This window comes from Catharus ustulatus, chromosome 14 (genome assembly GCF_009819885.2).
Source record: "Catharus ustulatus isolate bCatUst1 chromosome 14, bCatUst1.pri.v2, whole genome shotgun sequence".
In the NCBI taxonomy this organism is placed as follows: Eukaryota; Metazoa; Chordata; class Aves; order Passeriformes; family Turdidae; genus Catharus; species Catharus ustulatus.
This window is the reverse complement of record NC_046234.1, coordinates 16738076-16765965: the sequence shown is the minus strand read 5'-3', so window position 1 is coordinate 16765965 and position 27890 is coordinate 16738076. Positions and strand designations below refer to the sequence as shown.

At 39.6% G+C, this 27890-nt stretch overlaps 1 protein-coding gene across 1 annotated transcript in view; it reads left to right on the top strand.

Annotated features, from left to right (window-relative positions):
- Positions 1 to 13807: 13807 nt before the first annotated feature.
- CHM (CHM Rab escort protein) overlaps positions 13808 to 27890 on the top strand; it is a 48980-nt gene continuing 34897 nt past the window's right edge. Inside the window, exons 1-2 of the mRNA XM_033072373.2 lie at positions 13808 to 13883; positions 22571 to 22637. Coding sequence (XP_032928264.1) covers positions 13835 to 13883; positions 22571 to 22637 — 116 coding nt within the window. The 5' untranslated portion in view covers positions 13808 to 13834. The remainder of the gene's footprint in view (positions 13884 to 22570; positions 22638 to 27890) is intronic.

Below are 27890 nucleotides of genomic sequence, written 5' to 3'. Positions count from 1 at the left end.
CCACTGGAGTGAAATGGGAAAGAGTCTTCCCTGGTGCAGGAGAAGAGAGGAAAGCCCCAGACAAGAGCATTCTGGAAATCTCTTCTTGCCAGCTGGCAGGGACCTGGCTCCTGCTCCCCATGGGCTCCAGGGAGAAAATGATGGGGGACACACCTGACGAGGGGGAGACACTGAGGGAAACTATGACAGCTAAGTGAAGCAGTAGGGTAGGGACTAAAAATAATGATTTTTTTAGAGAAGACTGGAAAGCTCAGTAGTGTTATTTGTGCTCAGTTTCCTGTAGCCAAACGTGAGGGAGGACAATAAAAACAGGAATTCCATAGATATCACAATGTGATTTTTTTATATATAATTTTATTTTCTATGGATATCAATGTGAGTAGAACTTGGATTGCCCTAAAAGTAGTGGGAGGGAATAAATGTGAACATAGGCTCAGAGGTAACTGCAGGTCCAAAATGAAAGATAAAAGATGACTGGAAGATGCATTTGTCATGCACCCTAGTCATAACTAAATGAAACACCTTTTTTTCTGAATTTCAACCCAACTGAAGTCCGAGTGACAAACCCTTCTCCTCGTTCTTAACAATGAAATTTCTCAGGGCCCAGTTGAAAGCTGGTAACGTGCCCTAGTGAGCTCTGGGCTTAAATCCTGAGCATGCAAAGCCCTGATGGTGCTACATCTAACAGCTTGAAAAGGAAGAAAAAACAGTATTAGCCTTCTGCTGGGTTAGTGTTTAATGCCTTGGATTCCTCAAGAAAGAGTACCCACAATTATATTAACAAATGTAGGCCACTGACGTGAGAGAGAGACTGAAATTAGTGTGTCATTCTTTGTGCCCACATTTTTCCAGACGTACTCGTACTTGACACTTGTATTCAATTTAGTTCTGACATTTCAGCTGAGGGTTTTTTTTTGGAATTGTGGATTAAAACTTCCCACCTAAGCATCAAGGATTTTACATAAAACTGATGAATCTAAATGTCTAAGTATCAATAGAAAAGTGATCCCTTCTCTTAGGTGATTAAATGTATTGTATTAATGTGTGCATAACGCAGAATCAATAAATAATGAATTACCACTGATTGTAATTGAATGTTTTCATAATTTTATTGTCAGCCATGATAAATAATCAGTACATTTATACTGCATTAAATTAATTAGTGTGTCATTTCTATTACATACATCAGCAGTGAAGTAATGCAGTGACATCTGTTTCTAATGTTTTAAAGATGTGGTATTCCTTATTAAGTAAAAGGAAGAGTTATTAGAGGTATTTCCTGTGATTGGCAGTTATACTGGTACAGTCAGAGGGATCAAATAAAGGAAGTTACACTCTTGGCAAATGCTGCATTTCAACCCTTAATGGCAGCAAGTAACAATGATTGGAGTGAATTTTGCTTCTTCAGGATTTCAGAAAATCCTGCCTACCTTTCTAGAGAAAGTTAAGAGCAGATTCCTTCTCCCTAATACAGCTGGGAAGATTGTAGCATTCAAAACAATTAAAGCTCTACATACATGCACCCATTTCTGTATCCATCTTTCTGCCTTATTCCTCTGTATAAACAAAGGAACACCCTGCTAAGCACTCATTAAAAAGTCTCAGATTAAGCCTTTATTGGCTGTGACGTTCTTACGTGGGAGTGTCTGGACTATTGGGTCTGTAATCTCTCTTGGAAATCACACTAATGTGACATACCTTAGCTTTGTGCTGCTGTTCATTATGTTACCTGCAACAGAAATAGGAAATTGAGGAGATGTTGAAAACACAGGAATCAAAAAGTGAAGGAGTAGCATAGGAGGAACAGAATAAGTGGAAGGGAGTGCATAGCAAATAAGCATGAGGCAAACTGTGCCAGAAGGAGGGCTGGTTTCTAAATGATTCCAGATATTATAAATGGGGGGGCCACTTAGGTGATATGAGTAAAACCCACTGAGCAACAACAGTTACAGATGACAAAACAAGTCTGGGGCTCTTGATGAATGCTGTCTTTCCCAAAAGACACATGGTCATCCTTAACTTTTCTGTACCTTACACCATCTTTAAAAAGAAAATTGGAAAACCTAATGTTAGAGTTTACCTGACGAGAGTTCTTAATCCACAAAGTAGTTTTTAATTTTAATCTTAAATTTTTCATACTAACAATAGGATATTTAAGCTAAATGAAAACCGTTCAGACTCCTTTTATTCTTTCCAGTGCAAGTGTGAGGCTTGTGACTGATCGCTGACTGCTTTGCACAGATTGGGGCTGGTGGTCTCTGGACTAGCTGTGTGCACCCAGCAGTTTGTTCCCATGGCTTGCCCTGGACCCAGGGAACTGTGGCTGGTTTGGGAGCGCCTGTGTGGACAGGACTGGTGGCTGCTCGCTGGCAGAGTTACACATTTCATACTCTGTGAGCTCCAGCCCAGGTGAGCCGGAGCCTCAGGGCTCCCTCTGTGCCCTGAGCATCACTTGGGGTCTCCTCTTGGGCCAGCCCTCGACAGACACAGCCCTTGAGAGAAGTTCTGCAGTTCACAGAAACTGCCCCGAGCTCCCAGCTCGAGCTGGATGTGAGGCATGAAGGATGTGAGCATTTACTACAGAACTTGAGATAACTAAAGCACAAACATGCTCTCTCAAAAAAGGTCCCATCCACTTTTCCTATTCGTCAAAATGTCACTTGTGTTATCACTGCAGAGATGTGACCTGCCACGTTTGGCACTATCACTTTCTGTCTAACAGATGTGGAAATACCTTTTCTGAAAGCCAGCAGCACAGTTGTCACACAAAAATGTGAGTGGTACTTTTAAGCTTGTTCCAATGAAATCCAGAAATAAAAGATGCAGTCATTGCTAATGATCCCCCACGTTAATCTGGGTTTTGATTGAGGAGGGAGGGCAGCAAAAGGACCAGGACCTCGGTGGAACAAGGCTGTTTTACATCAGACACAATCATTGTTAAGGTTCAATATTGTTTGCACCTTTTCTTCTTCAGGAAAAAAAAACTTAATACTGTTGAATGTGTATTGAAGTTAAAACACACTTCATAGCAAAGCACTGTGGACACAATTCCATGGACTTCAATATATTCAGTGAGTCATCAGAGCCAAATGCTTGTAACCATTCCCAGAGGAACAAGATCAACCTCATCACTCCACATTTGTAGGTCAGTTAAAGAAAGCAAAAGTTTTCTTGCACTGTCTCTCTGAGCATCTCAGCCCTGATCTGAAGGCACCACCATCTAGTGGGATAAGAAGGTATTTAATTTTCTTTACATTTTTTTGTCCATTTTTAAACATGGACATCACATTCCACTTCAAGTAGCAAAAAAAAAGTTTCTGGGATTTTTTTTCTTTTTAATTTATACATATAAGGCTCCTATGGCCCCTCCATTAATTCTAATTTCTATTTTAACTGCAAAGCATTTTCCAATAAAAACCTTAGGAGCCGTTTCCTTGAAAATAGGTTTTCATAAACAGAATTTTATCAATGAGAAAACAATTTATAGCTATCCAGACTCAGTGGAAGCGTAATTGATTTATTGATTAAATATTTCCAGTATTTTATTGAATCTCCTTTGTGGAAATCCAATTTGCAGAATTATTAATATTGTGAAAGTAATCATCTTGAGCTCATCTTTAAAACCAATATGTATTTTAGGCAGTAAAGATCTGTCCTTGCAGTTTTCCACAGAGCCATTAACTGTACAGCTTTTGGTTGTAAGCAGAGTCTGACCATTAAGTCCCATCTAAAATAAATTCCCAAGCTGAATGCAAAGCATCCCTTTTACCTCTAAGAGTGACCATTTATTGTACTTTGCCTGTGCTGATATCCTGACTGCTACCTGCTCTTATTTGGTTTTCCCTTCATGCATTTCCAGTTGGGCAGGGTAATGGCAGGGATTTTCTGTGGGGGAGGGAGAGCCATCAGGGTGAGCAGTGTGTGTTCATTTGGTTGGGTTTTACCACAGAACGTGTGCATCTGCAGCTGTTATCCTAAGATGCCTCCTTGTGTTCAGGTCTCATTGATCTTGTTACAGCATTTCACACACACAGGGATAATTGATTTACATCATTCAGGAGTCCAGATCTTTTATAAGCATGAGAGTAAATATTAAGAAATTACCATATTTTAAATCTCTATAGATACTTTGATTTTTTTACTATCTAAACCAGTAATTAAATAATAAAAATTTAAATACTTCATTACACAGATAATATAATGTGGGACTGCTTCTGTTTCCATGGAAGTGAGTGGTATTTTTACCTTGGATACTACTAGACATTTCAGTGTCTTACTATCTACAAATTATAGAAGTATTATTGACACAAATGGAGATCAATGGGTATTTTGCATTGAGCATCAATTTTATGATACTGTCTTTTCAAACACTGCATTTCTTCTGAAATCCATAAGGTAATATCAATCTGCTGCCAGTTCCTACTGATATCAGTCTGGAGTTCTGAGGAAAAATCAGTGGAACTGGTCCAAACTGGTTGAGGTAGTAAATGCCATTTTGACACTTTGGTGCCTGGGAATGTTTGAATTTCACTTAGAATGCAAATTTAAAAATAGGTAAGTACTTTCATTTGGGATACTGTTTGCAGCTGATGCAGTCCAGGATGTTCACCTTACATTTCCTTTGAGGAATAAAAATCCCACCTAAATAAGAGGTCTGGAAGGTGTAGATTATTAGGCAGACAGTCTGGAGAGAGCAGAAGGCAGGTGTGGGGAAGTTCAGGCCAGTGATCTGCACAACCACTGACTCCTGAGTTCACACAGACCCTGCAAAACCTCTCCTTCAGAATTCTCATCTATTTTTCAACTCCCCAAGGAGTGAGCCCAGTCCTGAGGTCTTCCTGCCACTCTGCCAACTCTTGGGTCACCCTTTTCACAGCTCTGATGGAGACATGAACTTTTTTTTTTTCTTTAAAGTAACTATTTAATGAAATTAGCTCCAGGATAGTCCATAGTTCTTCACAGGAAGTGGAGGGAAAGATCTCACAGGAACTCATTCTGCTATTTTACCCTGTCACAAAGCCCGAGCTGGTGAGGCTGAATCCACAGTAGAATTGAGTCTGTCTGAATCCCAGTCAAAGCAACTCAGAGTGAGATCAGAATCAAATATTTAAGAGCAGGTTTTGTTTTTAACCTGACCAATCTGTGTGTCTCAGTATGTTCTCTGAGCTTTTGGATAAAGTCATATGAAAGAACAAGTGTCTTTCTTCATCCTCAAAAGACATTATTGACTTTATCTACCTTTTGTTCCTCTTTCTTACTTTCACATCAAGGTTGATGTGATAAACATTGAAAAAAAAAAGGTAATCTTACATAAACCTGGTTTTGTATACTTTAATTTCATTGACTTTCTGATGGAATTACCAGTGACTTGTGGAGGCTTAAGGATGATCAGGCCATGAATTGAAAGTACAGGTTGGAACACCTGTGATCATAATTATTTAATGCATAACCATGCTGTAAGTTCGAGTTTTTAAAAATTATCCTTGCCCATATTTACAATGTTAAAACCTATTGGTAGCCTGGCAAACCATCACTGATATCTTTCATTACTGTTAGGAATTTTAGAGTATTTTGCATTGAGGAGCACCGTAAACCAAAAGTATTTCTCCATAATTTTTTCTAAAGGGATGACTTACAATTTGATTCCATTATGATTTTAAATATGACAAGATCTTCCCTATTTTTTCCCAGAAGGTCTATGAATATAGAATAAAGCAAGGTTTAATAGAGACTTTGCAATGTAAACAATTTTTTCCCTAAAATGTAAATGCACGATGCAGTTTAAATTTTAAAAATTGGACTGAGTGTTCTATTTTAGATAATGGTCTATTTTATATGATCAATAGAATAAAAAAAAATTAAAATGAAAAAAATGTTTTTGCTTAGAGTGATAGGAGTTCAGACACCAATTTTCTTTGCTATTTTAATAATCAATGTTGATTGAACACACCATGGTCACTTCAGTGCATGAAATAAACCAGGAATCCTGGGTTTGCTGATATTTTCCATTCATTCAAACATGAATCTTTCAGTGTAATCCTTTTCCATACAAAATCCATGTTAAAAATTCCAATTCCTGGACACAGAGAGGAAACTTTCAAGTCTGTCTTTTGGCCAGAGGTTTTCCATGGCTGCAGCCAGTCCATCTGACAATTCCTCTGCCTAAGAGCAGCCACTCAGGAAAATCCTCCCAACAGGCTCTCTCCAGTCCATCTCTTGGGCAGAGGCAGCTCATCTGTGAGTTTTTACAGCTCCAAGTGTCTTTTTTAAGGTATCCTTCTGTGGAGTGACATGAACGTGCTTCTGTTTATCCCAAGAAAATAGGAAAGACACCATAACTTAACTGAACGAAGACAAGTAAGGCTTCCCATAAAATCCATCTTCCCCATTCCTTTTTAGGGAATTCCTTGTCACTCAGGAAGCCATCTGAAAAGAGGCTGTCAGGAAACTGCCATCTGCAAGGCTGCAGGGAGCAATTGTTTCCACAAGTCACAGTAAGCCTGGTCAGAAACAGGATTTTAGCACTTGGCTCACTGGCCCTCATGGAAGGGTAAAGCAACAAAATAAAATGAAGTAACACCAAAGGTTAGGTTCTGGAATATCAAGCCCTGTTTTTCACAGATGCCAGGTATCAGGAATTACAGCTATCACAGCAGCTCTGATGATCTCTTTTGCAAAATGCTTTTCATAGTCATTTCAAAGTCATCAGGGAAATGGGAATTATGAAACTCTTATTTTGCTATACACAGTATACAGTGTTTGTAGTCTTGATTGCTCACCTCTGGTTTGATGTGATAAAAACTCAGGAAAAAGGGAACTGCTTTCACCAACAAATATTGTGGATCTGAACTGTTCATAACTGCCAATACTGATAAACTCACACAATCTAGATTTACTAGTTGAATACACAGAGTTTACTGTAGAAACATTACCAGGAACACCCCAGCTGGATCAGTATCCATAGTGCTGAAATACAAACAATTATTAGGAACTTTGGAAATCTTTAGTTCAGTGTCCACATACAGTCCCAGTTCATTAATGGACTTTTTGAATGTTACCCTCATCTGGATGCATGACCACTCCAGTTCACTTACTAATTTGTGTGCAACTATCCCTGTTTAACATCCCTTGTCTGGCTCAAAAGGCCAGATTTAGGCAGCACCTCACTATTTTAAATCTTTTTCTTAGGAGCATTTCAAAGTGCCATCTCAGTATTTATGTACCTGTTTTTTCTGTACAATTTGATTACATTTTATTGGGGAAAAAAAAAAAAAAAGGATGTATGTAGTACTTCCAGATCTGACTTCTTTTGAAACATTTTCCCACCTTTTAAGAAAATTACAATAGCTTCCATGAAAAGTTCAGACTGAAAAAAGCAAATGAAAAACCCCAAGCACTAAAGCACAAAACAGAAAAGAATTGCACTGACATGTGAAATGTGTTAAAAATTATTCTTTGAATCAGTCATTTAGACATACAAAGATAATGATGATGATTACGATGACAATAATTATAATCAACTAAAATTTAAATTCATCCATTTTCTTCTATGCAAATACCAATTATATTTCTTTTCTTTAAAATGAATGTGACCATTTGAAGTAGTTATTCTTGCAAATCTTCCTAATAATCTGCCTCAACATCGACAACAGCAGAGCATTCTTCTGAAGTGGGGGGGGGAATTCTGTCTCTTCTGGCTTAATGGAAAGGCCAAAATGAGGGTCTTTATATAGAATTAATATTCCCAGTGTGAGGAGCTAGAGCCTATTCCTTTATTTACTGCATCAAACAGAGAAGGAGTGCTGCTCCTTAGGTGCTAAGGAGGTGCACAAAGGGGAGGGCACTCCCATCAGTTCTGAGCATTTCAGGCACAGAGCTGAAGGAAAGATAATGGCTCCAAGTCTCCTTGCTCCTCTCCCAGATTCTGTAGTGCAGAATGTCTGAGAGAGTGGTTGGAGTTCTGGGAATAACTGCTGTGCTCCTGGAGAAGTTACCTTATCAAAGAGCTGTCCAGGGAGTGCTGCATGGATCTGGGATCTGCCAAACCAACATCTTACACTGGAAAATATGATGCTAAGATTAAACAAACAACTTTCTAATGAGTACTGTGCATTATGATTTATCACATTCAAACCTAAAATTCTCATTCAGACTACAAGATTTGACCTTTTATTGTTTTCCTTTTATATATTATTAGTCTAAGAACACACAGCCTGGAGAAAACCCTGTTATCAAAGCAATGGGGTTGAAATTGAGGTTGCAGATATCATCCCCCAAAACCAGATTAAAATGCTAACATCTATAAAAATATTAAATACTTCAACATAGCTGGCAACCAGTTTACAGTTTACAGTAGGAGCATTCTTTTCCTAGACATATAGTTTAATTAAAGTTTAATAAGTGCAATGTGCATGTTTTCTTTCCTGCAGAAGAAAAGGCACATTTAAATGGAGTGTACTATGTTTGGATTAATGAAAAATGGATGTTAAATCCTGAGTGTCCATCCTGAATTCTCAAAACCATCACACATACATACAGTCTGCCACCAGTTTACAACTTCTGAAAGAAAAACAAGAGCTACTCTCATTTCTGTGAGCAAGCTGAATATAATGTCATTTCAAATGCCTTAAGGATTTCAGTGCACCACTATTGCTACTCTCTGGCTATAAAATCCTAAAGAGATTATTTGAGACACAAAATTTGCTTGAACTGCAATATTGGGAGGGAAGTGCCTAATAAGGATTTTGTAGCATATGAGTTTAGTAAATTCATTATTTAATTCCTAATTATTAAAGAGATGATTACACATACTCCTGGTTTATAAGCTGATAACTTTCTTTTAGCCACAGCCCTTTCACAACTTAAATCTGTCCCCAAATCACCCTGCTGCAGCTGACAGATATTTTCATACATGCCCTTTCAGAGGAAACAGAGGAAGAGGGTCTGGCAGTCCCTCCCTGGCTGGGTGTACCCTCAGATAACGTTAAATTTCCACCACTGCAGCAGCAAAGCCCAAACTAAATCTCTGCTTTTACACAGAGCTGCAAGTGGAGCCCTGACAGACCCAGCACTGGAGCTGAGGCAAATCAGCCTCCCACAGAGATTTGCTCAAAGCAGGAACAGTGTTTGCTTTATCATTTTTATCATCGCTTCCGTAATTTCAGATGGAGCTGTTGTATTAATTTGATTTTTAGCAGTGTTATCACTGATTTACCTGAGAGTCAGCCCCTGGCTGTTACTCACTCCTAACTTTCAGATTCTCTTGGCTACAGTTTGGTGTTGGAGTCCTTGGTGACACGTGTGTCTTCACAAGAATCCCAGCTGGCAAAAACTCATTTCAGCTGAGGCCTTTATAGTCTTTTGTTTATGGTTTCTCTGGTGAAGTCTAGGCAAAAATACTGCATATGAGACACATCAATTCCTTTACTTTATGGACTGCTTTAAACCCTTTTAATTATATGGTAATATTTATGGGGAGTTTCCTAAGGGACCTTTATCAGTTTCAGAACTTAAAGTCTTGGTTTATCTTCTCTTTTCATTTCAGCCAGGTGCCAGTTATGATTTTCAAGACTGGAGAACGCTGCTGTTTAAAAAATACTCAATAATCCTGCACTTGTCATTCTTCTCAAATAGGGAAATGCAAAACTTCCAATCTGTGGCTGGCTGATTTTGTTTCATTTTGCTGGATCATCCATCTCCCAGACTAATTCCTGTTTTTTCAGTATTTGTATGGGCACATTTAAAAAAATATATAAATTAAATGAAATAAAATAACCGCTCCTATCTCCTGTTTAAGACAATATATATTTCACCTTCAGCTGTAATTATGGTTTGTTAATCAGACAGAAAAGACCAAGATGTTGAGGCTGAACTTTGCATGGCAAAACTTGTGACTGTAATGAAGCAGGAATATGCGCTAATGGCTGAAGGATCTGTATTCATAAACTGGCAACAAGTCAAAAGAGGTGAATAAAAAGAAATGCAATATATAAAATAACAGGAATATTTCCAGAGAAAAGAGATTTATTTCTTACATAAGCTACAGTCTCCAGATGTGCTGGAAAAGGTACAGTTTTCCTAAAGTCAGAGAACACAAGTCTGAAAACCTTACTGTGCAATAAAACTGCTTCAAATAATATTGCAAATGAAGTAAGGCAGTAACTGAATGTCATCAGACACACTTGTCCATCTTTACTCAATCCTCCTTAAATCTTAATAAATTGTAATCCTAATGAATCTTCATTTATTACACAACTTCATACAGCAGTCATATATCCAGTCCCTTTCTTTTTTCTGGTGCTTACTGACACCTTCTGAATATCATAATTGACCAAGACTTTTAGATTCTGGAACAGACAAATAGTGGAACTGGCAGGATGGAAAGCATTAAACTCTGCTTTGTGGCATCCTAAATTTTGAATTAACCTGACTCTTGGGGCTGCTGCAAAGACTTTCTCCTTCTTCCTGGACACCTGTAGTTTTAAGAAACCCATAAAACTTATAGGTAATCCTTAATGTAGCTGTAGTGGAACTTGATTTCTGTACTCTGCCAGTCACACTGGGCAGTGCAGCCTTGTCAAAACTACGATCCTGGGCTTTTTTTCTCCTTGGTGCTCATTTTGTACAAGATAATTTTGACTGCCATGAGAGAATTTTTGCAGATTGCCACTAATTAAAGATTGCAAAAGTAAACTCTTTGCCTTTCATGGTTACAGAAGTCAAGTGACATGTAATTCTCTTTCCAGTCTCTCTAAGCAATCCCATAATTTATACACATTTTACTAATCAAAAGGGCAACTCCCAAGTAAACTTTAAAGTAACAAGGGTAGTTCTATGGACACGTGAAAATCCCAAATAAAAGTCCTAAAGTAAAACACCATGTTTTTATAAGAGACGTTTTGGTTGAGATCAAAGTTGGAAAAGTTGCTCACAGAAAAAGTATTTAGAACTGCTAAATAAAAGTGGGATCTTAAAATTATCTTTGTGTGCCTTTTTTAATTGCTATTGCTAAAAATCCTGTATAAATCCTGTGCAATATGTAGGATTACATATGTAGGAATTATTTAATAAAACATAGGGAAAGATTTATTTAATCCAAATGTTTAAAAAAATTGCATTCAGTTTTTCAGTATGCATTTTGGAATGCATTTTGGAAATGCTAATTGATGAGACCTAGTTTAACAAAATATAGGGAAATTCAGTAATCAGGGCACAGGATGTGCAGTTTAATTACGTTGGTGTGCATTTCTATTTGTTTCTAATGTAGAGGATCTATTGGTAAAATGAATGCCCATTTTGTGGTCTGTTATGCAGAAAATGTTTAATCCAGTGTTTGATTTACTCTGTTAAATCTTCTTTATTGAATGTGCTTATTCATCCATGCAGAATTGGGTATGCTGCTTTCTGTTAATATGACATTGCAATTAAATAGCTAAAGAGAAAAACATGGCAAGATATTTTCTCAAGGTCCATGAAATTCTCATAAAAATTATTCATACTTACATATTTCACTTCTACATTTGCTGATACTTAAATTGCAAACCACAGAGAAATATTTTGGTGTTGTGTGGGACTGACAAACCTTGCAGTTGAAGATCCTGAATAATCATTTTTGTCAAATAAAAAGTACTAAGGAGGCTTTCTGGTCCAGTGGATAATGACTGTCATCACGAAATAGGATTGCACTGATTGCATCTTATGAATGAAGCTAACAGGAGCTCACAGCACCAAACAACAGCATTTTGTGGTGGGATAAATACTTAAGCACTTGAGAAACAGTGAGACATTGACAGTGAAATAGCTCTGCTCCAGTGCAGTCCTAGAATTATATTAAACAGTAACAAAAGGATTTCGTGATGATGTTAGACTTTCCTGAGTGTGCCTTCCCTCAGCAGGAAAAGGATGTGCAAGGGGAGTTTGTCTTATCTCATCTAACCAATATAGTGCTGCTTTGTTCCTCAGCACACAACATTTAGGTCAGGGATGATCCAGCATTGTGAGAATTCTGCAGCTATATTTCTTTACATGTTAAAAAGTAGGAATGACAGCTCTCTCCATGGAATTGCACGGGAGCTGTACAGTGCAAGTTTTAATCAAAATCTCCGTGGGACAGTTGGAAATATAAACATAAGGAACACAAGACTTGATCTTACTCCTTTTCTACCTGAATTCTTAACTCCTCATTTTCTCTGTTACATGCTTATCAGCGCAGTAAACAAGTGCTGATGTTTAAATCTCTATTTTTTTGTTCTTGCATGGTTGGATGTTTCCTGCCAGACTGTTTTCTGTGCTCCAGCACGTCTGGCAGTACCACAGGGCCTCTGGTTTCCATTAGTCACTTTTTACTATTTTCACTATTCTTTTGCTATGTGAACAAGGAGCTTGTAATAAGGTGTTAACAGGCTGCTAGCTGGTTTATTGTTATTATTGATTCAAGGTGCTAAGACTTTAATATAATCATACACAATGAATAATATTAAGAGATTAGTTTAAAGCCATATAAGCCATTAAATGCAAAATAAAAACTTTCCAGAAATTTCCAGCATATTCTGGCACAGGTGTTCTATGTGGAGTTATTTTGAGTACATTGCTGTATCTGGCTTTTTCAGATCTGTAGTTTTAGTCCTGCTGTTCTTACATTCAGACTGGTGTTATGGGAGAGGCAACTCTGAAGCAGGAGATCTGGAGTTTATCCCTGATTCCACCTTCTTTTCTTTGTAAGGTGAAGGAAGAGGATGAGTAAGACTAAAGTGTGGCTTTGGGCTTCAGAGGGAAAGAAAAAGTTAATGAATGAGTTAGAAAAACAGAAAGGGTTTGCATGCAGAGAATGTAGCACAGTCAAACACCTATCTGGTAATTAACAAGAAAGGACATAAAATTAATGACTGATTAACTTTCTAACAACACTAAAAACTTTATGTCAACATGCTGGCTACAGGAAAAAGTACCGCAATTGGGGCTAAGGGGAACTTTTAAAAAATAATGATGAAAATATTTTCTTGGATACATTAATAAGGAGCAGTGAGCAACAAGATTGAAAAAACAACAGAAGTTGTTTTGAAAACAGTGAAATACAGAGGAAATAGAAGTGAAATTCGTTGTTTCTGAGGAAATGGTCATCCAGGAAAACTCAGTGGAGTTCACAGAACCACCACCCCTGCCATGGCAGGGACACCTTCCACTGTCCCAGGCTGCTCCAAGCCCTGTCCAGCCTGGCTTTGGACACTTCCAGGGATCCAGGGGCTTCTCTGAGTACCCTGTGCCAGGGCCTCACCTCCCTCACACGGAATCATTTAATATTTTTTTCCTCAAATCGACCCGACGCGTGCTTGCATTGAAGCGATTTGCATGTGGCTCAGCAGGTGGAACGCCGCCATGTAACCGTACTTAAAACGCTTATTGATGGATGTAGGTGCTTGTGTATCTATGTACGTTCCCTGCTGCATCCCGCAGCGTTCCTGCACAGGGCTGGTTCTGGGGACGAGCAGGACAGCAGAGGTGAGGGATGCTGAGGCCGGAGTCTGGCGGAGGGACCCGCGACATCGCCGGGCTGTCCCCGAGCGCTCCGCTCCCTCAGGCGGGGCCGCCCTCCCTCAGGTGGGGCTGCCCCCGCTCCATTACCTCTCCCTCAGGTGGGGCCGCCCCTCCCTCCATTAGCTCTCCTCTCCCTCAGGTGGGGCCGCCCCTCACTTATAGCACTTCTTTCCCTCAAGCGGAGCTGCCGCTCTCTCCATTAATTCTCCTCTCCCTCTGCCGCTGCCTCCGTCCCGCCGGAACCCCCGCAGCCGCTCCCGCCCTTTCCGCCGGCGGCGCGCGCGTGACGGCGCCTCCCAAGATGGCGGACAACCTGCCCACCGAGTTCGATGTGGTGGTGGTGGGCACCGGTACGGGCGGACGGGCACGGGGGGCAGCGCCCAGGCTGGAAGGGGCGGCGGGGGGACGCGGGTCCCCGGCTGAGGGGCGGCAGCGGCGTCTGGGGAGGGCGGGCAGGGGGATACTGAGGTACCTGCGGTGTCTCCGTGACTCCGGCGGGGACATTGCCCCAGCGGCCCGGGCACTCGCAGCCCGCTGTAGGAGCTGCTGCCCGCACTGAAATGGCCCCGTTTGCTCAGAAATGCTCTTGTCACGGAGAGCCGTGTGGGGCCGGCTCTGAGAGGGGTTTGCCAGGACCCCGGCCCGGTGACAGCCACAAACCTGTCCCCACACCTGAGGTCGGGGGCTCCTGTGTCGGACTGACTCTGCCTCCCTTGCCAGCCCTTATTCCCGAGCTGCCATCCTTTTGTTTTTATGCAAAGAAAATAGCTCTGAAAAGCTGAACTTCTGTCTGGTTACAGTACGTGTGCTATAGGCTGATAATATATTTTTTATCATATCCTGCAATACAAGTAGTTAAATCTTGGAAGTTGTTTTTCTAATCTCCATGCCTGCTTTATAAAGAACACAAAACTTTTTTGAGTCTTTCTCGTTAAAGCACATTTCTTTGTCTATGAATGATTGCATATACCAGACACTTGATTCTAATTTTTCTGCACTTTCTGTGTCCTGTACAAGTTCATTTTGTTTAGATAAGTGATGGAGACCTGGAGTGTCTCACTGTAACCTATCACAATGTAACTACAGGAGGAATTTTTAAATACTCCTTCAGAACTAAGATTCTTGGTGCGTGTGTATCAAAATAATGTTGATGCATTGGAATAGATTTCTGTTTGTAGAACCCAGTGACAGTGACCTGGTTCAGACTGGTCTTGATAAATCCCCACCTTAAATTCAGCATTGAGCTTTAGTCTTAAAATGCATCACTGTGTACAGGTCCCAGATTTACAGTCAGGTGTTGTTTGGTTTTATAAAGAGCACAGGGTGGTTGCAGCACAAATGGCAAGGCATTTCTAAATGTTCCAGTTTTCTGTGTGAAATTAGTAACTCTGTTTTTGGGGTTCACTGTTCTGTCACATTACATCCATGGCATTTAAGATTTCTAGCAATTTGGATTAGAATTAATGCGTTTCTTAAAGAAATTGCAGATTTCAGCATTCAGCAGAGAAAAGCAATCTCCATACAATGTATGTTTATTTGTTTAAATGATTCCTGATTTACATCTGGAGTTTTTGAGTAATTTAAAACCACACTGTCCCCATTGTTTTGACCAAAACTCTGCTAAAAATGCAAAATTTAAGTTCTTGATCAAATTAAGAGAGCCCTTCTATGTCTTAACCCTGTTCTGTGTAGTGGTATGTAGTAATGAATCTGACATTTTCATATGTGCTCAGATTTGAGAACATTTTGAGTGTGTGAAGGTTGGTTAATTATGAGAAGCTGAAGTATCAAACTGCAAGGGTGAAATATTAAACATTGTGTAATTTTGGTGATTTTTGGGGATGATCTGTTCTTTTCTGCCATGAGGTAAATAATGTTCATGCAGCCAGTGCAGAAACTGAGAAGTTTATGAAAATGATATTAATGTTAAGATATTTACTGTTCTAGCCACAAAGGGAACAAGGATTACCTGTGCCAGAGAGAGCAGGTCTTGTGCAACCATCAAACCCAATCTTCCTGCTCTGGAGTGAGGTGTGATACTGGAGCTTTGATGTTGCAAGAGAGAAATTCTTTGAGCTAAATTTTCTGAAGTATTGCTGTATTTTGGGTGTTGAGTTAAATTCAAAGATGCCTTTTTGCCCACCTGTAGAGAGTACTGCTATAACTGATTGAGAGAGTCTCAGAATTCTGCACTTCAGAAGTTGTTTTGTCTTTGCATTCCTTTTTACTAAGAACACATATTTTAGGTGATTAACCCTGGTGACTGACTGAGGGTTTTCTAATCTATATTAAATTTCTCAGTATGGAAGATTGTTCAGAGTAGAACTTTCATCTGCCTTCTCTTTGGGAAGTGACTCCTGAGGGAATATTTTTGCCTAGTCTTCAACTCTGGTTTCTAATGCTGTCACCAGTGCTGAGTGTACATATGAATAGCTAATTGTCATACCATAATAACTAGAATGTTTGTGGTTAATGGTATTTTTAATGCATAGTAGTAATTGTATTAATTTCTGCATGTGTGGCCTTTTCCTGGTGCATCTATTAAATTCAGTAATTAGACTGAGTGGTAACATAAGATTTGAATTTGTTTGTATTTCAGGTTCATTTAATTGTTTCCCTGTGGTAAGCTTAGTGCAAATGGAACCTCAACTAAATTTTAGTCATCAGTGCTTCAGTTAATGTCTAGGTTCAATTAATTCATCAATATTGCTAGGGGAGAAGCAAAATTCCTTTTAAAGAAGTTCCTTTTCCTTGACTCAGATGTTTTCTTGCATGAGCAAGTTTAGTGCAAGGTGGATACAGAAATACTCATCCTGGTGGTACAGCAGCTGAAGTTTCACTACTATCATGGAATTTCCATCCATAGCTCTAAAGAAAACTGGGTTATCTCATGACATGAAACTGATATCTTGAGGTTTTTCATGGCAAACACAATATGAAAATGAAGGCTGTTATGATGTTGTTGTTTTCTCCACCTCCTGTTTTGTTGCAGCCTTGAAGTCCCTCTCCCCTCCCTGTCTCCTCCAGTCTCTCATATCCCGCTTTCCTGCTTTTTGAACAGTGCTGTGCTCAGGCTGTCCATCAGGCAGGCAGGAGTGGGTTTGTTTGATGGTTCTTGGTTGGCCAAAGCAGGTATTACCCAGGATCATCAGTCCTCAGAGCAGCTCTGCTCTTTGGGAAGGGCTCTTCTCTCTGAAGTGAGTTTTAGTGGGCTGAAAGCAGAACTGGGGATCAGTGGCAGACCTTTTGTCTTCAGGCAGTTGTCAAATGGGAGAATTAATTCATAGGCAAAGCATTCAGCAGTGTTGTGTTTAGGGCAGAAACCCCTGTAAGTGCCAAGGTTTGCAGCTTTGTGGCTGTGCAGAGTGGTGTGGATACAGGTGCAGGGTCATGTTTACCTTGGAATTTCTTCAGGGAATTGGATTGTATTCAGTCCTGACTTCTTGTCTCTGGCACTCCCCAAGACCTGTGTTAACTGCAGGGAAAGTTGTAAAGGATGTGGCTCTTTGAAAGGTGTTGTATTCACAAGTTTGTCTGCCAGTAATTCTAATTTTTTTCTAAAAAGGAGTTATTCTTTATAAAAGCAGTCACAGTAAATATTCTAGTTCTATGCAATTTTCTTTCCATTCTGGTTTTCAGTGGTTATAAATAACACATGAAATGACTTTCAAGGTAGAAAGCAGGAATCCATTTTGAAATATTCTATAAAATAAAGAGTGATTTATGGTTTCATATGATTTTGGCTGAAAGCACTCGGGCTTTGCCAGGTCATCAAAGTCCTGTCAGGAGAATCTATTATTTATTGTTCGATATGCTGGGAGTGGTGTAAGTACTTTATGTTTATCTTATGTAAGTGTAGTGTGTTAGGAAAAAATCACTTCCAGATACAGCACAGTTTTGAAAATATACCTTACAAAACTAACCCAAATATTACAGATGTGAATTTAAAAGTAAACAGTGAAGATCAGTATAAAATAAATAGTAATTCCTAATAGTTTTATTGTTGCAGGATATTTTTAGAATGTGACTACAATATTTTCTAATACATCTTTTGGGCTGATATTTTGGTTACATTATCTTATGTAACTGCACAGTGTGCAGTTTATATCAGCTGCTATTCAGAGTTGATGAAAGCTCAATGGAAAACCAGCTGAAGATGAATATTTCTTGATGTCAGTGGTCATTGTGGACTAGCACAGTGATACTGACTTGTGATGTTGATGTCTGCAAGGAGGAAATAGACCCATGTTTTTATAATCATTTGTGGATAAGTTATTACCTGTCCATTTAAATGTCAAACAAAATGAACACTGACTCACAGTCCTGTCCCATGTCTTCTCTGTGTGTGTCCCCTTTGCATTTTTCAGTATTCTCCACATGTAGAAGTACCTTTATCTTCTTTACTGAGTTTTTTTATTTTTTTAACCTTACTAAAATGGAGGGGTTGTGTTCTGGCCTTCCAGTCTGGATTTTGGGTGTAGCAGAGGTGCTGTGATAGCTCCCACTGATTCCTCAGGCAGGTTTCTTTCCCAGATACTGTGCAATGTCCCTGGCTGCTCTTGTGGGAAAACTCACTGTTCTGTGAAGCCTTTGTTGTCCTTCTCAGCCTGTTTGTGTTCTGCAGTTTTTCCAGATTATATTGCTGATCTTACAGAATCAGAGCCTGTAGGACTCCTGTGACTCTACTGTGGAAAACACAGAGCAGGTCATCTGCATATCAAGGTGAAAAACTCCTTTAAAAAAAGGCTTAGTAAGGTGCTTTGAAATTCCAGTGTGGATGAGGAGCAGTGGAAAGCCAGGTTTGTGTATCCCAGTAGGAAATGTGGCTCTGGAGAGTGGCAGAGGAGCTGCAGGCTCAGTCCTGCAGGAGCTGCTCTCTGGGGCTCTGCCAGAGCACCCTGTGCCAGCCCCTGCTGTACCAGGGCACTGCCTGGAGCTGCTGATGCAGGGGGAGAAACTCCCTGAATATCCTCTGGGGAAAAATGTGTAAGGAGCAAGGAGAGCAAGCTCTTTTCCCATGGGGAAGCAGAAAAGGAAGTGAAAGTCTTAAAGACCCAAGTAAAAATAAAATCCAGTATGTGTTGTTTTATACAGATGTTTTAATTCAAGTGCTTTGCTTTAGCTGCTGCTATTGCTTTAAACCAAAGATCAGACTCAGAGCTGTAGTATGTGCTGGAGAACACTTCTGGTGTGAGTATGATTTTTAGTAAGAAGTTTAATTTTTATTTCAAGCCTAAGTGCTTGTGTTCCTTCTCTAAATAATGTCCATTTACACCAACTGTGAGATTGAATGGTTTTCATTGCCATGAGACTATGATGAGACACAGATAACTGTATGCTTTTAGTGTAGAAGAAGAAACTTTTTACTTGTGACTTCTTTCTTGACCAATAACACTTTCTTATGTTTCTTAGTGGGTTGGCATTTCTATGCCATACTCTGTAATGCAGAAGTATTTTCTGATACTGCTCTGCAATATGAGCAAATATGAATCAATTTTAACCACCTTTAACTTAAAATATTATATACAAGAAGTAATTTAATTTGCAATTAAATTATGAAATGCTTTTAAAATTTCACATATATCAAAAACACATCATGAGTATTTGGTAGTGAGCTCCTCCAGAGTCAGCTGCTCTTACAAGTTCAGATGCAAACAAAATGTATTGCAGCTGGTCAGCTGTCTGACTCCAGAAGATTGTTTTGAAATTGTCTATGTTCCAACTTTTTTATATATTTCCCTTCAACATTTTATATTATGAAAAAACCACTTGTGATTTATTTGGTAGATGAAGTGGAGCAAATTAAACATTTAAGCCTTTTCAAGATGAATGTTGTGTAATTCAGTAAAAACTTTTCATCTGAATGACTGCAAAGTAGTTTGCAGTGAACAGCTCAGGAACCAAGATGCTCTCACAGATATGAAGCTGCTTAGTTTAGAAATTGCTCAGGGCAGTGATTGCATCCTTTTCAACACACTGCAAGAGCAGCAAGTACAGCAGGAGACACAGTGTGTGAACCTAAAATTAATGTTTGATCACACTGAGGTGAATTATAAGTTTTCATTATTTTGTAAGACTTTGGCTTTTAAAACTGAAGAAAAAATGTTTTCCACCTTGGCTGCTATCTCAAACTTTAATTTTGTTGTATTGGAACTAAAAATAGAATTGGCTTTTGGATAACTGAGTAATGTGTAGCTAATTCCTCTGTTTCTTTTTTACTTCTAAAACACCATTTCTGAAAATGAGAATATGGCTGATTGTGTTTCATAGGAAAGCTCCAAAAATTCATGCAATGGAGATTATCTTGTTCAGAGGTTACTGCAAACAAGCAGATGCAGACTTCAAGGTCAGCTTGCAGAGCCACCTCTTTGAGATTTATTGAGATGAATCTGCCTGTTATGTGTCCAGGAAGGCTGTGGTGGGGACAGTGCTCAGGCAGTGGCACTAGAGGGGACTGTGCAGGGAAACCTCCCTGTTCACAGGGCTGTGCTGAGCCTGTCCCTCCTCCTGCCTGCGGCTGCTTCCCAGGCAGCCCTGGAGTCTCTCCCAGCACAGAAACATTGGTACAGACCTCAGTTCCTTCTCAGTGCTGAAGTGGCCATGCCACCATGTTTGTTAGTTTAATTACAGCTAATTATTGGTACAATTCAGTCTGCTTACCACTTGGTTTCTTTGCAGCAGGACCAGTGTGCAGTGAGCACTGTCCCTGCAGCAACACAGGAACACTCCCAAGTGGGTTCATTTTGACTCTACAGAGTGTTCAGTGAGGCAGAGAATGCATTGCCTGCTGAATGGGTGGGTGCCAGGTACCATCTATGAAATTCTACCTGGAAGACCATGTTAGCAATCCAGACATCACTAATGAGTAAAATTACTGATTTTATTTTCATTCTCCTAAAGCTGGGATGTACCAGCCTCACCTGGCCACATTCCCACTCTTACCACTGGGTGTGTGTCTTAGAAACTCAGAGTTGGTGAAGAAAATTGATGCCAGCTTTCAAGAGCAAGGAAGCTAATTCAGGGAACAATTTCATCCAAGGTTAATGGAAGAACAGACCTCCAACACAGTATCAATTGGATCAAGCTTCAAGCAATCAGTTATGCCCTGGTAGCTATAACTCGGCCCAGGTCAGCCAGGCAGCACTGGGGATGTTTTACAACACTTTCTCAGTGGCTTTTATCAATAAGGAAAGAGAAACAAGTTTCTCAATTCCATTTCTAGAGTAATACTGTGTGCCCCAATGAGGGAAAGAAAAGCTTTTTGAGGAGCTCCAAACAAAGAGTAGTTGTAGATTCTATTCCAGATAGTTTATAGAGGGAGTGCAATGAGCCATAGATATAAACATGGGGGACAGCTGAGTGTGGAGCTGTCACATAATGACTCTACAAGCCAGGGTGTCATGTCAGTCCTGAAGTGTGTGCTGCACTTGAGATTTTTCTCCTTGTCTCCTGGTTTGTGTTTTGAGCTCTTGCTTCCAAAAATTCAACACTGAAGACTTTTAGCCTTTCCAGGCTGTGAAGCATCCCAGGAACTGCTGCAACTGCTCATCCCTTCTCCTGCCCCTGGGGGTTAATTCTGTGCTAAACCTTCTCTTGCTGTGGAAGGTCAGCAATGCAAAACTATTTTTACTTTTTCTGCTTTATCAGTTCAGAAAAGGATTTTTTAAAAATCCATCAGAAAAAGCAGTCATTAAAACCAGAAAATTTGCAGGGAAGTTGTAGCTCTTTTCCTGGAAAATTTGTCATACCTATTTTAAACTTTCTTACTTATATTGATACAAACATTTGTACTTTTGGACATCACCATGGAACTGCTCTCTCAAAAACCAACCATTTATTTGATTTGGAAGGAGGTCGGGAGGGGCAGATGATGAGGGCAGAGGTTGCACCTCTTTATTTTGATGATTGTGTTGGCCTTTGCTGGTTTGAGGAGTTGGTGAAACTGTGGTCTGGTACACCCAGCTCCCAGGGGATTCTCCTAGACTGCAAGGTTGTGTTTGTTGGTGAAGGCCTGGAATTCTGCTGGAGATGTTTGTCAAGGAGTGGGTCAGGACAGATTGTGCCCTTCCACAGCTGCTTTTCCCCTTCCAGTTCTGTCTCTGCAGTTGTACCAGTGCAGCAGCTTCTGGTGCTGCTGGAAATCAGCTCAGCCAACACTCCTTTCACTTCCTTTAATCTCATCCTTTGATTGAATACATGGCCTAAGTGTCTCCTGATACCAGTCCCTAGAATTTTATTTGCTGTTCCTGAATTACTTGCTTAAACAGCCAGCAGATCATTGAAAAAGAGATTTGAGAGAAGTTAGTGCCACAGAGCTTAGCTGGTGAGCTGTCCTGCTTTTCTGAGCCTGCTCCAGAATCCAAGGCATTTAACTGGGCATGTGAAATCTGGTGAGTGGGAGTAGACATTACAGAACAGCCTCATTTATTTATTGAACTCTAGTGGGATCCTGTGCCATTCCAAGCATGTATTGCTGGTGGAGATACCACAGCGTTTTGGTGTGCTTTTTTACTGTGTATTTTTTTTCTAAATATAATGAAAACAAATTGATTTGGTAGAGTGTTATTGCATCATGTGGGAGTTTTTGATAAGGACACCACTCTAAGCAAAATCACAATTTTATTGTTCACTTTGAAGTGACCAAAAATGCCCTCAGGTAATACCTGTCTGCATTACCAAGGATGTGATTACAGAACATCCCACTAAGCTTTGGGTATGGTTGTGCTGGCAATTTCTCAATCTGGTGATGATAGCGGGGTTTGGAGAAAAGATGCTGGTGCCCAGCTTTAACTCAGTGGTGTTTGCAAGTGGTATGTGCCATACAGTTATTAAAAAAAATTAAAACAAACTTGCATTTAAGAGGATTAGCAAAATATTACAGAACAAAATCATGTTCATTATTTTAGTAGCATGAGACTGTTAAAAATTTTCACATTATAAAATTTCTTTTGTTTGAGTTACCTGCTTCTGATCAATTTCTACCACTATTGCAATTTTTAATATATCATGGTTCTAAAAACTGCACGTGTCATTTCAGGTCTACCTGAGTCCATCATTGCAGCAGCGTGTGCCAGGAGTGGCCAGAGAGTTCTTCACGTGGATTCGTAAGTGACTCAGTGATTTCCCTTCTGAGAGCTGAGCTGACTGCAAGGGTTTCTGTGCCTCTGTCAGTGTGGGCTGCACGAGTCCTCTCTTCATCTGGCACCAAGTCATGTTATGTTTCTGTCTCTGCCTTATTTTGGGGGTGTTATTTCCATCAATAGAGCAGGCAGTTTTTGGAAGCTGGCTCAGGCGTTTGGAGCATCAGTGCTGTGGTGGAGGATGCTGTGATGGCTCCTTCTTTGCTACAGGCAGGAATCCAGGTTTAGTGCCCTTAATTCTCATTCCTACAGTAATTATCACATTCTCTTTGAGAATGACTTGTGTTGTTTCAGTTTTTTGTTTTCATTGGCTATCAAAGTCTGTAATAGTATTGGCCACTGGAACTTTGATTTCTGTTATCTGTGCCTGTTTTTAGCTATGATGAATATCACTTTTTAACAATATAAGTTGTTCCCTTCATTAATGATCAGAATTACGAACTCAAATGTTTCTCAGTGTATAAAGAAATGAGATTTGGGGTTACTGAAATAGCTGTGTTAGATGTGCTACTTTGATTAATCTGTTGTTCCCTACAAAGGCCCAAGTTAAGTCAGGCACCAGTTATTGCAAACATAAATGCATAAAGTCTTTGTTTATAGTTTACTTACTCTCATTACCTTGTGTACCTTCTTTCATTACTTTTAATCTCCAGCCCTGTTTGCATTTATCATAATATACTGCATAGGTGATTATGGAGATAGTTTTGAAGTGGTGTATTATAAAATACTGAGTTCTGAGTTTGATTTATAAACACTGTCCAAGCATTGCCATCAGCAGTAGCTAATCTTATTCAAAATAGTCACTTCACTGCAGTGTTGCCATAAATTGCTGTAGACTGATTTTAAACTGAAGTTAGCTTCTGCCAACTAGTAATTGAAGGAGCTCTATTTTTCTGTGCCAGCTATCTGTCTCAATAAATGTAAAATCTGTGGTTCTTCTCAGAGAGCTACATTTACTGTAGATATTAATGAGCTGTTGACATGTGGAATTTCAAGGATATTTGTTAAATGATTTAGAAAAGTAATTTGCAATTTAAAATGGGGAGATTGGCACTTAGTTTAAATTTGAAGCTGCTGGAGGAAGGTAGATCAAGACTAAAAGTGGATTACTTGAAGTGAATATGCTTCCTGTACTAATTGTGCACATGCAAAGGACTTTCTCCAAACCACTTCCTCAAGTTTCTGCTTTTGGTCCTTTGTTTATTGCCTCTTTTAATTCTGTATCTGTGGTTCTGCATGAGTTTGATTACTGAGGATGGAGCAGTTAAGGGTGAGGCATGTTTAGCTACATTTTATATTTGATATTCAGCATCTGGAATACAGCATTTGTAGGCTGCAGTGTCATTGTCTACATCTTTCCTCATTGGCTTATTTATCTTTCCATGTAAAATTTAATCCAAAGGCAAAGGAGATGCAGAATTTTACTTTTGATCTGTGAGAAGTAAATCAAACTGGACATGTTTTGCTTCTTGACACCTGCTATCTTTCTTATTTTTTTGATTATACTTTGCCTGTAGAGCTCTTGAGTGTTCCTTGTGTCCAAAACTCTTATTTGAGCATCCAAAAGTGTGCTGGGCCTTGTTCCTGTACCTCCCTAGTCCAAAATCCCTGCTTTTGTGGTTTATTCCACTACCTGCTGGACAATTTGTCTCACCATTTTTTCCCAGAACTTGTCAAATATATGTTGTAATAGACCCTGTGTTTTCATACAGCCTTCTTTTGGATGTTTAACTGCTGTGAAGTGAGGGAGCTGTGAGAGTACAGCAACCAGAGAGCAAAACAGCTGCTTCTTTAAAGATTTCTTTAATTTCAGTAAGGAAAACTAGGCAAAAAGTTGTTAATTCTGGTGTCTTTTGAGCTTTTTTGAAAAAACCCTTTTCCTGTTTATTTTGGTTTAGGATACAATCTCACAGCAAAGGTATTAGAGAGTAAAACATGGTCTCAGCTGGGCCATGGTGATTCCCTTCAGTCATGTTCATGTCCCAGGGTACAATGGGATGTAGGAAAAGTGGCTGCCACCCTTTTGTTGGGCTGAAGGCTCTCAGGAGCTGTTTTGGTTAAACCCCTCCTCTTGAAAGCCAGGCAGCTCCTAAACACCATCACTGGGTCACATTGGGAATGTTCCATCCATCTGCCTGTGTCCTAATAGGTAGCACAGGAAACTTTCTGGGTTTGAAGCATGAATCATTTTGTGTTCAGATCCTTAAAATCGATGTGGCAGGAACTTCCTGTGCAAAAGACAGCTGCTCTGATGGGTCAGGACTTCTTTCTGGGAGATCAGATGCAGGACAGACACATTGAGGCAGCTCTTGGGGGAAATTGTGAGGCATCAGCAGCTTTGAGTGTCACTGTGGGGGCTGTGCCATGGCCCTGGGAAGGGCCAGCACCTGAACCAGCACTGACCATCAAATGATTTTGCAGGTCTTACATTTTAATTGTGAATCTCCTGCTCTTTGAAATGTCCAGTTTCTCAGATTGCAGTGTGTCTGCACAAGGGCACTTTAGGTATTTCCTTGGTTCAGATTCAGATTGACAATCAATTTGTGCTTTCAATGTACTGGATTGGAATTTGCCAATTATTTCAGAAATGCTTTTGGTAACTGAAGAAAAAAGTGGAGAGACAATGTTTTTGCAGAGGTAAAATTGTACTTTAGCCACATTTCAAAAAGTTCACAAAACTTTTTTCTGCTGTTAGCTCTGAACTGCAGATTAGAGATTTGAAAAATGTGAAGGAAAAGGAGCAGTGTTGTAATTCAGGTGAAATTCAGGTAACAGGAGGAGTCTTGAGCAAATGTAATTTAGGAAATAATGCATAGTAGGGAAGGAAAACATCTGTGCTCTAACTTGGTAGAAAAGGTATATTTCACCTCTGCTGTTACACCTTCAAAATGAATCCTGTTCTTAGTTAGGGAATAATTGGATTATAACCCTAAAAAAGGGAGAGAATATCCATCTTTGTAGTTTGCTAATATACAAGAGAAGAGAGGAGCTTAGGCTTTGAGATTTTGAGACAATATTTTAGCTTTAATTGGGCTTTGATCTTGACCATTACTTAAAGGAATTCCCCAGTTCATCTTCAGGGCAATTACAACAAAAATATTTGGTTACAAAGGAGTCCTAATTGTAAAACCATTAGTCAGCTCTTCTCAGAATTCCTCTTCAGTCTTGCTATAAACTTTGCTCATTATGTCAGTAATCATGTCTGCTCTGTCTTCCTTCTCTAGTGTTTTCAGATGAGAAAATTAAGCAATCCTGATTCATCATGTAGTGCAGGGAAACTAATTAAAATTCCAGGATAAAAAATATTTGAAAGTTGCTACTTGAGGAGCAGATGAATATTTGAGGTGGCATTGTACAGCTTGGGAAGGGCTCAGACACAGAGGGAAGGAGGGACAGCTGTGGTTCATTTTCCTTTGGAGAAAGAAGGGCTGTGCCAGCTCCTCAGGATGGATGGAGTTCCACTGTAGGGTCAAGCAGGGCTTTGTTGAGCACACTGGGTTGCTTCAACACTGGGTAAAACAAATTATTTCAAAGGAGAACTAGGAGGATGAACAGAGCAATGGTCACTTGAAAGGTGTTTGACAGGTCACAAATAAACTTTTGTAACTTCCTGTGACAATAATGTTAATTTCTTTTACTGATAGTTCCAACTTTAAATACTCTAAATATGCATGACTTAATAATTTTAGGCAGGTGTTTTCTGGGATTTCTGTGATTGTGGCATTGTGTGCTCCAACAGCTATATATTGTATTCCATATTCAAGAAACTTGCAACCAGAGCAGCACATTTCCTTAAAAATAAATCTTCATGGCCATGGTTTTTGAAAATCCCAGAAATGACAGATAATACATGGATATTCAACTTTTTATTCTGTAGAAGCTGAAGAAACATGAAAAAATTACCCTGCACCATAAACAGCTTAAACAAAGCTGGAAGTTATCACATGCCACTGTCAGTGTCTCTTAATCTCACAGAATTGGGCATTTCACAGATTTAATCCTCATTGCTTTGTGTTCTGTGTGATACCAAAGAGCAGTAGTTCTGGAGCTCACCAGGTCAGTCACAGGAAGAAAGGATGAACTCCTGTTAGAGAGGGTTGGAATTCCTGCTTGGAAACCATCTGCAGATGGAGCTGTGCTGCTCAGTCCCCCCAGCTCAGGGCCTGGAGCACCACAATCCATTGTTGGAGCCCCTTTATTCAGTGAATGCTGCATTTCGTTGTCTTTGCAAAAGATGTCCTATTTCTGTTCTTCACTATTGCCTTGCAGGAGCTGAAAGACTTTTTTAGGTCAGTTTGTAGTCAGGAGCAATTAGGCACTGCTCAGCAGACATCTGTCCTTCATATGCTAAGTAAGCATCGTGGTCAGAGCAGCAGCCCCTGGTGCTGGAGCAGGGCTGACACTCCTCATGAAGTCTTTGGCAGTGCAGATAAGCCCTGTCAAAAGCATCCCATCGTAAATGCAGTCAGGAGAATCTAACCTGAATTTAGCTTTTCGCTGTTATCACCCTGATCTCTACAATTGAAAAGTGGAGGAGGTTATGATAAGAGTGATTTAACAGCCTTCACATTATTCTTTAAAATGCAAACCCTATCTTGCTCCCTACATTTTTTTTTTTAGTGTATGCAAAACATTAGCTATCTGTTCAGAGGAGTATTTTTGGAATTTTTGAGGCTTCTGAAGTGCCAGGACACATTGCCTGTACTGGCACTTACAGCCTGTTACTGTATTCAGTAACACACAGAGTTAAATCCTGAAATAACTTTTACTTTGCAAGAACTGGTGACTTTTTAAAATGTAATTGCTCTGTTATTTTTCCTCTCAGAGTTGTTAAGTATTTAAAATGTGCTGTGCATGACAACAAAAGCCAACTAATCCAACAGAGAAATATTAGTAGAAAAATTTTAAAAAGAGAGAGCAGAGACTTCCTTTGATGAACAGCAGAACTATTAATTTTCTGTGATTTAAAAGCAGTAAGTGATCTTTTTCAAGCAAGGAGGTGGTAAATAAAAACTGGGAAGTGCTCAGGGAGGGATGAGCACTTTGTACAATTCAGTTCCTTTGGCTCCACCTGCAGTACATGCAGTTCAATAAGTGCTTTGCCAGAGCATCTTCACAGTCTGTAATAGGCATAATATGTTGTGTAAGAGTAGATAAACAATAAACTGCACTTCCTGTATTTGACATAATGGATAAGAGAGTCAGTCTTGGCCAAAA